This window comes from Stegodyphus dumicola, chromosome 9 (assembly GCF_044657685.1).
Source record: "Stegodyphus dumicola isolate Sdum_Otavi_A_Nest chromosome 9, ASM4465768v1".
Taxonomy (NCBI): Eukaryota; Metazoa; Arthropoda; class Arachnida; order Araneae; family Eresidae; genus Stegodyphus; species Stegodyphus dumicola.
This window is the reverse complement of record NC_140776.1, coordinates 71,751,369-71,770,399: the sequence shown is the minus strand read 5'-3', so window position 1 is coordinate 71,770,399 and position 19,031 is coordinate 71,751,369. Positions and strand designations below refer to the sequence as shown.

The 19,031-nt window shown below is 33.6% G+C and overlaps 1 protein-coding gene across 1 annotated transcript in view; it reads left to right on the top strand.

Moving 5' to 3' along the window:
• LOC118199463 (uncharacterized) overlaps window positions 1-19,031 on the top strand; it is an 86,153-nt gene that overhangs the window by 39,353 nt on the left and 27,769 nt on the right. The window contains exons 7-9 of the mRNA XM_085823104.1: window positions 2,365-2,584; window positions 10,218-10,411; window positions 15,354-15,778. Of these exons, the coding sequence (XP_085679230.1) occupies window positions 2,365-2,584; window positions 10,218-10,411; window positions 15,354-15,778 (839 nt within the window). The remainder of the gene's footprint in view (window positions 1-2,364; window positions 2,585-10,217; window positions 10,412-15,353; window positions 15,779-19,031) is intronic.

Genomic DNA, 19,031 nt, shown 5'->3' with positions numbered 1-19,031 from the left:
ACACAGTGGTAACCTGAAAGTCACTACCACAGTAGTGATCGCCCCCCAGACATATCAAAGATATACATGATGTTAGTCATCAAAAGGTTAAATAGTGACAGTTCTTTGGATATACATATGCTCCAAATATCTTTCAATATTTTATACTTATTTCAATGTAAATTCTAATTTCTCATTGCTAATTCAATATCTTATATTCATTGTCTAGTTATATAGTGGGCAAAAGACACATTAGCTCTGAATGCGACATTTTACCTCACCCAGTTTCAGGTATTATTATACATTTATTGCACAGAACAATATTTACAAATGTAAAAGGTCAGGCAAGTCAATGTTTTGGATTTCCAAAATAGGCCTCAGTTTTCCAATACAATATTTTGCAAATATTCTCTGATAGTCAAGGCATTGCTGCTATCTTCCAGATCCCCTTGCTACGACATGAAGTAGAGGGTTTTGCCTAACTTTGCAATTTTCCGACAAACTGCATTTTTAAGGCTATTTAATATCAGGAAAGACGTAAGTGAAAATACGATTTTAAGAAAGTGTTTCCTTCTAGTGCATTCTCCGAGAGACTTTCTCGAATTTTTTTAAAATTTTCCTCACACCATACTTGACATTTAAAACTTTCAAGATGTAATTCGTCTAAAAGCAGATAATGTTACGTAACATACAGCTCTACTTCGCGTCACTGCAAGAGTACCTGGGAGAAGGGAGGCATATAAGCATTCTGTATGGCGCCACGCATATAGGAAAAAATCCGTGCTTGTGTTTGGACCTACTTTTCGATGGCATCATTTTCTCTTGGCATACTGAAGTTTAGAAGGGATTCTTACGGTTTAGTTTTCATTGAATGGCAGCCATAAGTGACATGGAAATGTTAAAATTATCGTTTGTCTTCTTTTAACAATAATGCCAGAAGAAAAGATTTACTTGCAGCGTTCTGCAGATGTCTTCCTGTTTCATGGAATAATAAAATTATAAAAATCCTTTAAATATGATGTTACTACCAGACGCAAACTTAAGCGCTTAGATTATATAAACAGCAAATTATTGAATTTCGTACAAAAACCAACACACATTGGATTACCCGACGATTTCGACCTAACTGTAAAGGCACTGTGTGCTCGTAAGTATGCAATTTTATTGAGTTCGTTTCCTTTCACATTACAGAAAATATTTCCTTTCCAACTGCATATGTTATTTCCATGTTAGCGTCCATGTTTTTCCCATTTCTAATATTCGGTTGCCTTAAGAAAGAAAGAAGTGCATTTAGGATTGTTGCTGAATTTAATACACGTGTATAAGGAAAAAAGCTTCCCTTTCTGATTAAACACTAATTTTACACAAAGGTACGAAAGATATTACACATTAAAAATGGGCAATATTCATAAAGTAATATTATTTCAATTTAAACATACGTATCTTTATTTCTCTAATCCAAATCTATAGTAGTCTAACTTCAAAAATAAATTTTACTCTTCCTAACTAACTGCAAATATAGAGAATTTACTGTGTATTATGCTGGCTCACAATATTTTTATTTGCGAAAACTGACTTGTCTCATATTTTCGAAGATTACATATGCAGAGAATGAGTATATAATGAACATGAAATAATAAATTAATAATTACCACATTTTTACTACGGTTTTAAATTAAGAATACATTTATTAAAAATCTCTGCACCTAATATTAATACACATTTACGGATTTAGCACACTAGAAGCAATAACGCTTTTTCTCTCTAGTGAAAATAATTCACTACAATTTTTAAATTTAATTTACCACACTACAGTGCCGTAAGAAGTGTCATCTCCACCAAAAATACAACGTACGTCATTAACAATAATAATCTTTTCGACATTGTTATCAAATTGTAAACAAACGCTATGGAGGTGTACTCTCGAGGTCTAAGAAAGGACTTCCTAAGGGTAGAGAAAATGATCTCATCGGAAGCCCTACCCAATCCCGAAGATGTATTTTTCCTTATGCGTGTGGTGCGGTACAGAAGGCTTATATGCAAGGGAGAAGTGCTTTTATTGCCGTGGTGGGTTTCTCCAAAAATGTTCCGTTAAAGAAATGAAACTGTTTTGTGAGTACAGGACCATGGCTTTCTTTATCTTGCTGAGTTGTATTTATTGCTATGTGCAGTAAAAGTGTTATCCAACTTTAAAAATAAATGACGTTAAATGTCGCACAGAGTTTTATTTAAATAAGAATATTATTGTAGTATATATATCAAAGTAGGCTGGAAAACATCATCATCTTCTAATTTGTATGAATTTATAAGTGTATATTTATTCCCAAAGCATTTTCAGAGGATGTTCTCCCAAGTTTCCTTAATCTGACTCTGTATTTAATACAGCTATTTTTCGAATTTCTACTCTTGTTCCTACGCTCGTCTTGTAAGGGTGTGTGAACCAAACAGCGATGGCATCAGCTCTTTCAGTCATCTTCTAGACAGCATCGTACTGAGGATTTGCGTGTGGCTTGTTGCTGGAATGGCATGTATTGGAAATGCAAGTGTTATGGTTGGACGGGCTCTGGTAAAAGAAACGAACGGAATTCATTCGTTTTACATCAAGGTAAAATAGAATTTTACTATATAAATTATTATAAAATACATTCGCATAGTTTTATATTTCTTTATCTAATTTTGTCGACAATATTGTTCGATGTTATGCAAATTGCATTTCTTTCTTTGTACCGAGGAGCGGCGCAGGCGCAAATTTGTTAGGTTTTTAAAGCTCGCGTTTAGAGCTTTCAGGTTGCTGTGAATTACTGGAGTTTCAACTAAGCAGAGGTTCTTCTGAGTTTGTGTTGGTAAGCCGCTACTGAGTTCGGAGTTGGCAGTGTGGTCTTCGCCGTTCCTCAACTAACTTACTCTTTGAAAGTCAATAAAGAAGTTTCGGTCAACGTTATGAGTCTGAGGTTTTTTGGGTTCTATACTGAAGTAATATCAAGTCAATTTACAGTCCACTATTTTTAACAACGGAACGTACATGTTTTATGGTCCGTCGAGCCGGAGTCGCAGTAAATTTGGTGAGTCAGTGTGTTTTTTTATCCTTTTTATTAGATAATGGAATTTACAACGCTTAAGACTAAAAAGCGTGTTGCTAAAGCTAAGTTAAGTAAACTGAAAGAGAAAATTACAGTGACTTACGATTCTGCTGATGTTGATCAGTTAGAACTTTTTAAATCTGGATTAAATAATTTAATGACCGAACTTTCGGATATTTTTAGTAAGATATTTGTAGTGTGTGAAGAAAAAGATATTGATGTATTTATAAAAGAACAACAGGTCATACAAGATACTGTTGATGAATTAATTTTAATGCTAACCAGAGTTAAGAATGTTAAAGACATTAGTGTGGAAACTAAATCTTGTGAAATAGCGAGTATACGCTTACCTAAGCTAACTCTTCCTGTATTTAGTGGCAGTACTGAAGAATGGTTATCATTTTTTGATTTATTTAAAATGGCGATAGTGGATAATGACCGTTTATCAGGTGCATAAAAGCTACAATATTTAAAGGGTTCTTTAAAAGGAGATGCTTTGCGGATTGTTCAAGCTTTAACTATTTGTGACAGGAATTTCGAAATAGCGTGGCATTTATTGTGTCAAAGATTTTCACATAAGAGAGAATTACTTTCATCGTTATTAAAGAAAATCTTGTATTTATCAAATTTACAATCTGAAATTCCTAGTCAGATATTAGCGTTGGTAGACACTGTAAGAGAGTGTGTATGTTCGTTTGAAAATCTAGGATTCAAAGTGGAGCAATTCGCGGATACTATTTTAATGTTAATAGTACAGTTTAAATTGGATTCTTCGACGAGAGGATGGTGGGAAAGAACATTAAAGAGTGAGGAAATACCAACACTTAATAATCTGCTAGAGTTCTTGAAATCTCATGCCAGAACCTTGCAAGCAGGTAAAGCGCAAGGTGTTAAAAAACAAGTTACAAAAGACAAATTAACTTCATTGGCTTCAGAGATTCGCGCGCAGTGTACGTATTGTAAAGCCGGTCATTCAGTTTTTAAATGCAATAAGTTTTTAAATCTGAATGTTCAGGAACGCGTTAATTTTGTCAAGAGAAATAATGTTTGTTTTAATTGTTTGGTTTCAAATCATAAAGCTTTCGAGTGTAGAAGTACACATAAATGTAAAAAGTGCTTTAAAAATCATCACACACTACTGCATTTCGAAAGAGTTCAAAATGAGCCAAAGGCACGTAAAGGAGTTACGAACAGTTCGAATGAATTATCAGTCACGGCTAAGCCATTTTTCCCTGGGCCAGAACCTCGCGCTCAATCGGCTGGGTCAGGGGAGAATATCGCAAGTTCTAGTCCAGTAATTAAATCTTGTGTTTGAGACTTTAATTTTCAGAGTGAAGTTTTATTATGTACGGCTGTTATTAAAGTGTTAGATTCATCGGGTGAATACCAATTGTGTAGAGCCCTCCTTGACCCCGGCAGTCAAGCAAGCCTGATTTCAGAAGATTGTGTACAAAGGCTAGGGTTAGCAAGAAGAAATGCCAAAGTTTTTATTTCATGTTTAGGGTCTTTGGATACGAAAACTAATGGAATTACGGAAATAAACTTCGTTCCGCATTTTCCGGCGAAAGTGTCATTTAAAACACTAATATTTATCATCAATAGAATTATTGGAACTTTGCCGCATTTTACATTGGATAAGAAGTGCGTTGAGGAATATAATGATTTAATGTTAGCAGATCCAACATTTTACAAAAGTGGGCCTGTTGATATACTTTTAGGCGTAGATATTGCCTTACCTCTTTTAAAGGGAGAAATAATTAAATGCGAAGAAGGTAAACCGGTAGCTTCTCGTTCTGAACTAGGATGGATTATTTCAGGTAGTGTGAATAATTCAACAGAAATTAATCCTACTATCTATGTTAATAATATACAAGTGGAAACTGATCAGATGCTGTCTGACTTTTGGAAATTGGATGCTGTATCTACGTTTGACATGCTTACTAAATCGGAGAGAGCATGTGAAGATTATTTCAAATCTACATATACGAGAGAGGAAAGTGGGGTATATACTGTGAAATTACCGTTTCACTCTCCGCCTTCTCAGCTTGGAGATTCCAGACAATTAGCTATGCGTAGATTCCAATCTTTAGAAAATTCACTTCTAAAAAGGCCTCAGATATATGAACAGTATAAGGATTTCATGAGGGAATACCTTGAGCTGAGACATATGGAGGGAGTGCCTGAGGAAGAGATTCTTATTGACTCTACGTATTACATGCCTCATCATGCCGTATTAAAGGAATCGAGTACTACGATTAAACTGAGAGTTGTTTTCGATGCTTCAGCTAAAACGACATCGGGTCTTTCATTGAATGATATTTTGATGGTTGGGCCAAGAGTTCAGCAAGAGCTGTTTCCAATTCTTCTACGGTTTAGAACTCACAAAATTGCAGTATGTGCCGATGTAGAGAAGATGTTCAGACAAATTCGTGTTCACCTAGAAGATACAAATTGGCAACGAATGCTTTGGAGGGATAGTCCTAGTGAGCCCTTGAGTACATTTAGATTAGTGACAGTTACATATGGGACTGCCTGTGCGCCATATTTGTCTACTAGAGTAATGAAACAACTTGCATTAGATGAACAAGTGAGATTTCCTTTAGCAACAAAAATTGCTCTTCGTGATTTTTATGTTGATGATTTGCTTTCAGGGGCACAAAGTGAAGAGGAAGTTAATGTTCTAGTTCAGCAGTTGAATGAAATGATGAAAAGGGGTGGATTTCGCTTAAGGAAGTGGATTTCAAACAATTCAGCTATTTTAGAGAATATTCCCGAGTGCTTACGAGAATCCAGTATTTCTCTTGAAATAAACAGTGACAAGAAAGTAAAAGTATTGGGAATTAATTGGAACAACTCTAGTGATACATTTCATTTTTCGGTATGCATAAGTGATAAAGAGTTTACTAAGAGGACTATTTTATCAGAAGTAGCCAAAATCTTTGATCCAATGGGATGGTTAGCGCCAACAATAATATACGCGAAAATATTATTACAAGAGTTATGGAACTTACAGCTGGGTTGGGATGAACTCGTTGATAAGAGAATAAGTAGGAAATGCAAGCGTTTCTATCTAGAATTGCCCTTACTTTCAAGCTTACAATTTCCGAGGTATGTCTTGAGTCCGAAGGCAGTAGTGATAGATATCCATGCTTTCTGCGACGCTTCAGAAAAGGCTTATTGTGCAGTCATCTATCTCCGTACAATCGACCTTGATTCGTCAGTCAAAGTCAGCCTTCTGACATCGAAAACCAGAGTAGCGCCCTTAAAAACCCAGTCTCTTCCGAGACTAGAGTTGTGTGCTGCGTTACTTTTAACCAACCTCTTACATGCAGTATTATCATGCATAGAACTGCCTATTAACAATATTTACGCATGGACCGACTCGCGGGTTACAATGGCATGGGTCTTGTCCGAACCTCGCCGTTGGCTACCTTTTGTGGCAAATCGAGTTGCAAAAATCCAGGAAGCTGTTCCAGGTATCCAATGGAATTATGTTGCTGGGAAAGAAAATCCTGCAGACTGTGGGACCAGAGGTTTTATTCCATCAGAATTCCTACAATGTGAGTTATGGATGAAGGGACCGTAGTGGTTAAACGAATCCCTAATTCGTGTACAGCAAAATTCAAGTGTAGAATTAGAGGGTGAGGTTATGTTGAAAGAATTGAAAAAGAGTTTCAGTTCAAATGTTTCCAAATTTGAAGAGCCTAGTGTGTTTTCAAGATTTTCATCATGGTTAAAGTTATGTCGAGTGTTAGCGTGGTGTTTAAGATTCAGAAATAATTGTAGTAAGTTACCTACAGAGCGTATAAAGGGTTATTTATCTACTGAAGAATTCTGTGAAGTTACTTCTATGATTGTTAGGATTGTGCAAAGAGCCGAATTTCCAGAAGAATTATTCTGTTTAGAATCTGGTAAACCCTTGAAGACATCAAGTAAATTACTGTCTTTAAGTCCTTTCTTGGATTCCGCGGGAGTAATGCGTGTAGGCGGAAGGCTGAGAAACTCTACAGTTTCAAGTAATCAGAAACATCCTATGATTTTACCTAAGAATCACAATATTACGCGTTTAATTATTAAGCATTATCATGACACGTATCTTCACGCAGGTACGCAGCTACTCACTTCTGTCATACGACATAAGATTTTGGATTGTGAATGCTAGAGATATTATAAGAAAGTGTATAAACCAATGTGTTATCTGCCGTAGAGTTAGAGCGCAAACTGCAACTCAGCTAATGGCAGATTTACACGCTTCAAGAGTTACTCAAAGTAGAGCTTTTTCTCGTGTAGGGATTGATTTAGCAGGACCATTTATCGTAAAATATCGTCCGGGTAGAGGAGTCAAAATCTTTAAGTGTTACGTATGTCTATTTATTTGTTTTACTACAAGAGCAATACACTTAGAATTAGTTGGAGATCTTTCAACAAAATCATTCCTCGCGACACTTAAGCGGTTTATAGCTCGTAGAGGCAAACCGTGTGAAATTCATAGTGGTTGTGCAACGAATTTTATAGGAGCTAATAAAGAATTAAGGAAAGCCTTTTCTATTGTTCAACGTGATGAACAGCTACAGGGTTATATTTCTTCAGAAAATATTAAATGATTATTTAATCCTCCCTCTGCCCCTCATTTTGGAGGGCTTTGGGAAGCGGTTATCAAGTCTATGAATCATCACTTAAAAAGATGTTTAGGAACACTTATTTTAACATACGAGGAATTTTTGACATTAATAACCCAAATTGAGTCCTGTCTTAATTCTAGGCCTTTGGTACCAGCTTCAAGTGATTGTAGCGACTTGGAGGCGATAACACCAGGACACGTTTTAACCGGAGCGGCTTTAAGCGCTATTCCAGAATCTAACCAAATTCAAGAAACCATGAGCTGCAGTGACCGTTGGAGGAACGTGCAAAGGTTATTTCAACATTTCTGGAATCGTTGGAACAGTGAGTATTTATCTAGATTGCAGCAGAGACCCAAGTGGTGCAAGGTACAACAAGACCTGAAGATTGGTGATATGGTTCTTATTAAGAACGAAAATCTACCTTCGCTACGTTGGAAATTAGGTAGAATTATTAAAGTGTATCCTGGTCTGGATGAGAAAGTTCGAGTGGTGAGTTTACGCACGTTTAATGGTGAAATAAAACGACCTATAGCAAAGCTATGCGCTTTACCATTTAATTCCTGATTTAGAGACTTTAATTTTTATTTTTCAGGTTTATGCAGTTCAACAGTTTAAATTTATTGTTTGAACCCCCTTGGAACTTCAAGGCTGGGGGTATGTTCGATGTTATGCAAATTGTATTTTATTCTTTGTACCGAGGAGCGGCGCAGACGCAAATTTGTTAGGTTTTTAAAGCTCGCGTTTAGAGCTTTGAAGTTGCTGTGAATTACTGGAGTTTCAACTAAGCAGAGGTTTTTCTGAGTATGTGTTGGTAAGCCGCTACTGAGTTCGGAGTTGGCAGTGTGGTCTTCGCCGTTCCTCAACTAACTTACTCTTTGAAAGTCAATAAAGAAGTTTCGGTCAACGTTATGAGTCTGAGGTTTTTTGGGTTCTATACTGAAGTAATATCAAGTCAATTTACAGTCCACTATTTTTAACAACGGAACGTACAATATCAATAATTATTAAGTTAGTACTAGTGTTTCTTTTTTTTTTTTTTTTTTTTTTTTCTTAAATCATATTTCTGGTTTAGAAGTTCCACATGTATATCATGATCAACAAAAAATATATCTTTAAAATATTTTGAGAATAAGATACGTAATTTTTCCGTCAAAATGTTTTTAAGAAATTAATTCTGAAGGAATAAAATCTTTCAAGTATTGAAACTTTGACACCTAAAATGCAGTCTATATAGTAACTGAATATTGTCAATTTATTTTTTGTTTCAATGCTTTTGTTAATCATGTCGGGAATTTGAGTTCTGGAAATGGATCATCATTTACTAGCATTGAAAAACATATTATTTTTCCAATAACTGTATTTTATTTCAGTATTTTAATATTTCAACTCCTCTATCAGGCTATACATATGTAGATTATAATAGCTACTTCATAGTATTTAATATTTATACCACTGTATAAAGTTGTTTTTCCTCTACGAGACAGAAATATTTTCGTTTTGTGTGTCCAGATTTAAAGCCCGTAATGCTCTCAAATCCTCTTAAAGTTCGAAAATATTCAATGGATGTTTACGATTTTAGGACAGAATTTCCTTTAACAGAATAGCTAATTTTTAAATTAAAGCATAGTTTTAATGGTGCTTTAAACTCGAACTAAATTTAGAAATAAAAAATATGATGATATCTTGATATCCGATATTTTACATAATGATTGTAAAATATATACATACAAAAGCTTTTCTTTTTCTATTAGACGATTCAAGCTGTTAAACTTTTACTACACTTATTGCTTTTGTTACGAGAAAAATAAAAATAACAGGCCTTTTAATGTCTTATTTGTTATCTTTTGCAAAAAGATATCAGCCCTTGTAATAAATTTTGGTAGTGAAAAATATGAACTTACGTCCACCAGCATTTCATCTGTATAAAGTTAAAGTATTTTATAAACCGACATAAATCGTCATTTTTAACACTGGAATCATCTTAGCATTTTTCATTAATTTCATGTTGCACGAAATTAAGTTTGTTTATTCATTAATTTCAAGTTGCATGAAATTAGGCATTTAGAAGTCAAATTCAAAATTGATGACACTCACAATAAAGAGCTTTAGATACACAGCTTTCCTGTTTTTAAAATTAAACAATTTCCGGGTAAATTTATTTTTCTTACTTTCTTATTAGAAACCATATTTCTTATTTAAAACTTGAGCACAATTATTATTATTATATATGTATTCCGCCTTAAGGCACTACACGGAAGGGAGGAATGCCTTAATGGAGGACTTTCTAAGCGAAACTGGCTCTTATTAACACATTACACATTGGGAAAACCACGAACGCGACCATGCATCCTGCCCGTTCGCGGGATTTGAACCAAACAACCAGTGGTCAAAGACTTTATCGCTCAGCCGCTGATGGTCCTTCTTATGAATATACTGATCACAGAAAGGTCTTAAATATACAGGATGTTTTTAGCTATTTCATCTGGCTTTAGTTGGTTAATTTAGAATCATCTAATGTGATGAAATTATCTTTCAGAATCTGTCTGTGGCAGACTTTTTAATGTGTCTCTACTTGTTCCTCATCGCTGGTCACGATGTAGCTTTCCGTGGAGAATATATTCGTCATGACGTCACTTGGAGGCATAGCTGGCAGTGTACTTTGGCAGGAATGCTGAGCACCATCAGCAGCGAAGCTTCTATTTTTATTATGAGTATTATTACAGCTGACAGGTAGCATTCCATTTCGTATATTAAAAGTAAATATGTAATATAGATTTGAATTTTAACAAACATGTAAATACGTAAAAAAGCAAATTTAAAGTTAAAATAATTTTTAAAAAATTTTTAAAAAATAAAAAATAAAAATAAAGAAATATTTTAAAAATTTAAAAATAAAAAATAATTAATAAATAATTTTAAAATTTTTAAGAAAAAAATGTGCAAATATTTAAATAATAAAATTTAAATTTCATTCCTTGCAGCCATGGCGCAAAGAATTAATTAAATTTGTATTTAAATTCAATTTATTTCTTTGAAATAATATAGATTTCAGATGTTCACATTTTAAGATTACCCTCAATACGAACTCGGATTAACTATGACTAAACTACTTTATTTTACTAATATGAAATAAAATAAATGAAAAAATGAATTAAGGTGAAAATGAATATGAAAGTTCGTAACCCTACAACATCAGTCCAAACAGGATTCATGTAATGATGAACATATCTCACGCATTATCAGTCTCTAACAGTTCAACAGGCACATAGTTCTACAGGCACATAGCCTTGAGAGAATACGTCTATTCTCATCCATCCATGGTTAACTACTATATCTAATGTCATCAGCTTGGCTACAAGGAACTTAGCATCGAAGGAAACCGTCTGTTTTCTACAAAATCCTAGAGGATAAGCAAGCCGTCTGTTCGCTTTCGTTCTTTTCCTCGTCTGGAAGATATCTGCGTGTTGTTTCGATTGATCCATGCTGTGATAAGCTCATGGACCTTATAAGAAATAGACTAACCCAAACGGGTTTTCTCCCTCGTCTGAGGCGTTGCTGGCTGTCACCTTGATCACATCCGGAGGAGTAGGGACGACTTGCAGAAATTTAACAGAGGTTGCCTATTGCAGCATGTATAATTGTCAAGAAAAAGCTGCTTAAAGCGCCTCATTTCACAAATTAGAATTTCTACATATTTTTATTTTTGAAATTGAAATTGATTTTTAAAAATTTAGCATATTTATCAAGCATAATTAAAGTTCCAAATAATTATAAAGCTATTGCATGCTTTCAGAACTGGATATTTTTTTTAGCTTTTCCTATGCTGTAAGGACATTTGTAACTACTTCTTTTGAAAAATAACATTTTAAATCTAAACTAATAGAAAATTTCAAACAAGCAATTTTCTCTTGCAATTGTTACGCTTTTTATTGGTGTAAATAAGTAAAAAATACTAAAATATTTAAAAACGAATTTTTGAAAGTTTTGTTATCAAATTTTGAATAACGTAATCCTCCACCCGAACATGGTCATCTGGACGGCTGAATTTCGAATTTCTTTTAATCTATTTCATAGTTTGTAAAACTTTAATGAATTTTTTTATTAACAAACTCAACGAGTTCAGAGACAGCAATGTACGGAAAATAACAGTTTTATCTCCAGTGCGGAAATTCTAAAGATATGCTTTGTCAAATGTATGTGGTTTACGGGCGAAGAACATGATATTCAGTAAATATAGGTAACACACAAAACGTTAAAAAAAGGTTCCTTTTGGGCGTAATATAAAATCTGTGTGCTGCTAGATTTTATTTTACCTTTTTTTTTCCCCTTCATTACACTCAGAATATTTTATGCTCCGAATTTTATAAATTACTAAAATAAATATCCCACTTTAACGTTAATAAGTTAATGATGATATAATCAAATAAATTATTGTTTTTATTGTTATTATAGTTTTGAAAATCACTGCCTGATAATGGTCATTAAATTAAAAAAAAATATCAAATCTTGCTTAATTTTACCTTATTTATTTAAAAGCATCACGTACTATCAATCTTATTTAATTTTATGTTATTTGTACGCAAAATTAAGTTCATAAATTTTGTGCCTAGAGTTTTTACCGTTTTACCAAATCAAAGATGTTTGTACAAGAATTACACGTGAAAACATTTAATAATTAAAAAGATTTATGTGATACAAACGCCATAGGTTTCACTGTTAAAGTAAACCAGATCGTCCCTACTCTTTCTTGCCGACATGTCGGTGACGCGCGACCCGTCCACTGGGTTAGTCTATCTCTCATAAGGTCCATGGATAAGCTGTGACCTCAGCCATAGACCTTATAAGAAGATAGACTAACCCAGTGGGCGGAGCGCGCGTCACCGACATGTCCGCAAGAAAGAGTAGGGACGATCTGGTTTACTTTAACACTGAAACCTATGGCGTTTGTATCACACAACTGTTTTGAATTATTAAATGTGATACGTTGTATAGTAATGAGATTATGAAAGTCACAGTTTTTTTCAAATAGGATTTAATACATCTCATTAAAGCACTTTTTACTGCATTTCGCGCATATTTTTCACGCGTAATTCTTGTACAAACACCTTTACTTTGATAAAACGCTAAAAAATCTAAACAGAAAATTTATAACCTTAATTTTGCGTAAAAATAAAGTAAAATTAAATAAGTTTGATAGTAATAAGTGATGCTTTGAAATAATTAAGGTAAAATTAAACAAGATCTGATAATTATTTTTCTTAATTTAATGAACATTTTCAGGCAGTGATTTTCAAAACTATAATAACATTACAAAACGATTATTTATTTGATTATATCATCATTAAATTATTAACATTAAAGTGGATTATTTATTTTAGTAATTTATAAAATTCGGAGCATAAAATTTTCTGAGTGTAATGAAGGAGAAAAAAAAGATAAAATCTAGATATCGGTAAAAACGGTAAAACCCCAAGCACTCAGGCATAGCAGCACTCAGATTTTATATTACGCCCAAAAGGAACCTTTTTTTTAACGTTTTGTTTGTTGCCTATATTTATTGAATATCATGTTCTTCGCCCGTAAACCACATTTGAAACATCGCCCGTAACATTTGAAAACAGCATATCTTTAGAATTTCCGCATTGGAGATAGAAATGTTATTTTCCGTACAGTGTTGCCATTGCTCGCTTTAAAATCGTTGAATTTCTTAATCAAAAATCCGTTCAAGTTTTACAAAATATGAAGTAGATAACAAAACAAATTCGAAATTCGGCCGTCCAGATGCCCATGTTCGGATGGAGGATTACATTATTCAAAATTTGATGGCTCTAGGTACCGTCGTTTTTGTCACAGTGCGTGAAACATACATGTATTCATGCAGATTCTTCATTACTTAATGTCTTTAAATATAATACAGGGCGATAATATTTGGTAACAAAAATTTGCAAGGACACACGGACATTTATAGCGAAACAGCGCAAAGTGCGCTTCGAGCTAATAAATTAAATTAACCGTAAATACAAAAAAAAAAAAAAAAAAAAAAAAAAATCTTATGCAGAACTAAAAATAAATTTAAAAAATAATCACTGTAAAATGCAAGCAAAATTAATTATTACGGTTAAATATAATTTTAATATTAGAATTAAATGTATAAAAATTAAGGAGTCAAGAAGTGTTTATCACTACGATGTATTATGAAATATAATTGAAATAAAATTCCTTTATAGAAATTGTGCTGTAATATCTAAGATTTTAAAAAAGCAGCACAATTTAGAATTTTAAACAAAACTTTCAAAAATTCGTTTTTAAATATTTTAGTATTTTTTACTTATTTACACCAATAAAAAGCATAAAAATTGCTTGTTTGAAATATTCTATTAGTTCAGATTTAAAATATTATTTTCTAAAAAAAGTAGTTACGAATTTCCTTACAGCAACAGGAAAAGCTAAAAAAATATCCAGCGCTGAAAGCATGCAATAGCTCTATAATTATTTGGAACGCTAATTATGCTTGATAAATATGCTAAATTTTTAAAAATCAGTCTCAATTTCAAAAATAAAAATATGGAGAAATTCTAATTTGTGAAATGAGGCCCTACAGCCAGCTTTTTTCTTGACAATTATACATGCTGCAATAGGCAACCACTGTTAAATTTCTGCAAGTCGTCCTTTCTCCTCCGGATGTGATCAAGGTGACAGCCAGCAACGCCTCAGACGAGGGAGAAAACCCTTTTGGGTTAGTCTATTTCTTATCAGGTCCATGACCTCAGCTTGCTGGATTTGATAATTTAGCAGGCGTCTACATATTGTGCAAAAAAAGGATTATACAGATTTTTAATGATTCTCATTTACTATATATTTTACAGCAAAATGCACATAATATTAACATTTAAAAACGCCTAATTTGACTGTTCAATTTTTTTTTCCTATTTGCAAGATTTTGAATTCAGCTTGTGCTGGCCGTAGTTCATGTAAAGCCGCATACACTGATACTGCAAAATTGCAGGCTAAATTTGCTGAGAAATTACCGTTTAAAAAAACTATCATTAATTTCTCTAAATATTTTCTCTAAATTTTACAGTGATTGTAAATGTTATTTCAGTATCATTAACGATTAATTTAAAAATTTTCACAAAAGTTCAGATTTGTAAGTTGCACATAAAATTTATACTGCGTAATATAAAATTCGTACTGTGCAATATACGTATTTATAAAGTACTCAGAATCATTTAGGAATATTATTTTCTTTTGTTCTCTCTAAAGTCGAACGAAAATAATCATTTTGAGAAACTTCTATCTGAAGATAACAGAACATAACTACAATTATCTTTCAAAAATGCCATGAGCTATACTCATAAAACTCTGTGGTTAGGTATATGCTTATTTCATAGTCAACAATCTCGGAGTTTTGATGTTTATGTTAAAGACAGAAAACGCAAATTTATTTTCGTCATGAAAAGATTATTCTAATGGAGGCAATTGAATTTGATTGATTTAAAGAGTTAATTATAATTCAACTTTTTACTTTTGACCTAGAAATGAATTTTGTTTGCATCCAGTTTGTTTAATATAGCTTTATGTTCGTATTGACTACTCCTAGAGTTTTAAATAGATTTCATGTTGGAGCGAATGTCTAACTAAAATATTTTAAACGTGCAGTGTTTCTTTTCAGGTACCTGTCAATTGTTTATCCTCTCATGCTAAGACGTCGAACTCTACTCTTCGCCGGATCCTGTGTCGCAGCAAGCTGGACAGCCGCTGTCACAATCGCCATTCTGCCCGCCCTGAATCTCGGCTACTTTGGAGATGAATTCTATGGCAATAATGGCGTCTGTCTGCCACTGCAAATACATGATCCTTTTTCTCGCGGATGGGAGTACTCATTGATAGTGTTCTGCGGTTTGAACTCTGTCGCATTTATATTCATATCCTATGCTTATGTTACGATGTTTATAACAATAAGTAGATCAAAGCTTGGGTTAAGATCTTCACAACAACAGCAAGACAGAACAATTGCCAAACGTTTCGCTTTCATTGTAGCAACGGATCTTTTATGCTGGGTCCCCATCATCGTTATCAAGATCTTGGCTATTGCAGGTAGATATGTTTGGCTTTATCTGACTTTTGCTTTGTGTACAGATGCCTCAAATTTTGCTCTAGGAGCCATTTTGGTCAAGAAGATGAAAAGGGATTTTTACACTCTATTTGTTTTGCTAGTAGAAAGCTAAAAGGTCCAAAAATTAATTATAGCACAGTTGAGAAGGAAGATTTAGCTATAGTTTGGGTGACTGTCCATTTTAGACAATATTTCTTAGGCAAACATTTTACTGTTTATTAGGATCAGGCTTCACTTTCACATGTACTAAAACTAAAAGATCCAACATCTAGGATTTCCAGGTGGATAATGGGGTTGTCTCAGTATGATTATAAAATTATTTATAAACCGGCAAAATTGAATTTGACTGCCGATTATTTATCCAGATCCGTAAATATAGCTGAACATATATAAACATCTACTACACCTGATCTTATACACACCAATTAAAGAACAGCAAGCTCTAGATTCTTACTGTAAAAACATAAAATAGGAATCACTAAAAAATAAAATTCCAAAACCTCTTTCATAAATTTTTTCTATTGAAAATGATATCTTGTATTGTAAATTTAAGAATCCTAAAGATTAATTATTAAAAGAAAAGCAAAAATGAAAATTAAAAAAACTCACAGATTTCGCAACCAAGGGTCCTTAAACGAATCTCACCCTTTTCCCCGTCCACATATAATGGTCCTCGAAACGATCGCTCGTCGAGACTTAATTAGGTAAACTGTAGGAGAAATACTTGTTCTTCCCTTTCTTCAACGGCATCTAAACGGGTGAAGCAACGCCTTCAAGAAACTCGAAGATCGTCCTTAGGAATATGATTACATGCAGGCAAATAGACAAGTGGAGATGACAATCTGAATCTTCAGCGCGAGCAATTCGGAATGATAATGTGATGAAATCAAGTCCAACATGCAGCTTTACAGGGAAAAGCGGGACCTACCCCCAAATCATGAGCCAACTTCGCCGACTCTTTCACGAAGGGAGCTCGCACGAGCTCGGACAGGTTCCCACCGAATCTCGGAGATAAATACTTTTAACCGCGGTCGCCCCCAAGGGGTCGCCGAGCTAAACTATCAAAAGTAGATCAAAACTGGGCCCAAATCTCACAAAAAAAATCTCCGCTATCGCACACCGTTCAGTCCGCAGCAAGCAAACCACGGGAACTGCTCATCACTGACGGCGGCCGCCGTCAAAGAAGCAAACCCGCTAAGACTGAAAAATCTGCTAAACAAAATCAGTCAAAAATCTGCTTCTGCCTCTCGTGCAACAAGTTAAGAAACCTCGGTTGACGCTCAAAATGTAACGTCTCCAATTTCACCATTGACTCAAACAATAATAAAATTAAAAATAACCAATCTTAAACCAAAACTTGAACTTCCTCTAGCCAACTAGAACAGAGGAAGCCTCCAGAATTCGAAAAAATTCAAAACTCTCTTCCAGATGACATACCCTTTCGCGCGCAAACCAAAAAGAATATTTTCAACTCATAACTCTGTCAAATAACGCCCCTTTTACAACTATTTCCCTCGTTCAACCCCCCCCAGGAGACGAAAAAGCAGCTGGCCGCAAATTTGACCGCTCCGTGCGAATGGAAGTACACCCGCGCCCTTTTAGCTATATCAACTTTTATGCTAACTTAAAAGAGCTTTGCCGTAAACGAACGAAAAGTTTAAACAAACTATATATTAAACATAAATTCTTAATACGAACATTATAATGTTACATTATAATCACAGTAAAATAATATAATCACTAAGACTTCCCTATTCACAGTAAAATAATACATAATAATTTTCACAACAAAAATAATACATAACAATTTCATAACAGTAGTGAACGTTGGAGGGTTAAGAAGTTTTTTTGTTAATGAGTAACAAAGTTTAGGATTTAAAAGCGTCGAGCTTGGAATAGTATTTTATCCCACTTTTAGCTTTCCAGAGTTTTAGACTTGTTTCTGTTGGATTGTCTTCGAATCTATTAAACCTTTCTCTGACGTTTTAAAAAGCAGTGGATCAAAAAAATGTCAGAAAATTTCTTTTGACAGTTTATTTTAAGAAAATACTGCAACATTTACACTTTTTTATACGAACAAAATGTTGGTTCACATTAAAAACAAAATAGTTTATTATGGAAAAATAATTATTGTTAAAATGCATATCCGACAAAGGTGACTGCTAGAGTTATTTTATTAAACATCATTGATATATACATATAATGACAAGATTTACTCTCTAACGGATAGAAATTTGCGAAAGTATTTTAATACTGTCAGAGGGAAGAGACTTATAATTGAATATGTAATGCCCAAACAGGCAAATTTATAGCTAATATACAATTCACTATGCTTTCATTGCTTAAAAATTTAACAGCACTTTGTTCTACTAGAAAAAACTCGTAGAAAGTTTCAAGAATGAAGAATACTGACTCTGTTCACATTTATCTATGCCTTTTGTCGACATGATTAAAGACTTCAGTTTATTTAATAAACTGAAAATAGTCATTATTTATAAGTCAATTAAAGTTTAAAGTAAATTAAGTTTAAAAGTCATTATTTATAAGATTAAATAATCATCTTGATAATTAACAATTCCCTTTGCTGAAACATAATTCATTATGAAATTTTTGGCTGTATTTAATAACTCACCAAAAATACTTGTTGATACTGGCGATACTTGTTGATACCAAAAATACTTGTTGATTTAATAACCTCACCAAAATACTTTTTGATGTAAAATGTTTCCAGAGCATATCTTAACATTCTTGCACTTAAAGGGTTTTGAATATATTTGTATTAACTAATCAGTTCGCTGAACTCTTCTTACTCCGGGATCCGATCCCTTCAAACGTATGTTTAATGCTTTTTTTTTTTTTGTGTGTGTGTGTGTGTGAGTGTGTATTTTCCTATGTGTGACTTGAATATGCATTAGTTTCTCTTAAAAACATCCTCCATAAAAGCTTCCGTAACAATTTAGGCAGACAGCTTTAGCATGTTTTATCGAACTATAAATAAGCCAAGTATTTTAACTAATGAAAATATAATGAACGTTTTATTAACTGAAAATTTTCCGTTTGGGAGCCATATAAAAAGTACAGTTTTTGCTCTGAAATCTTTCAGCTTCCATAACATTGTAATTGTTTTGTAGTATTCTACATCAGTATTTATAGAAATACAGTACTGCTTAATGCGGCCAAGTTAGTCCGTGGCTATTTGGATTGCAATAAACGATGAGAAAAAATATTCTTTCA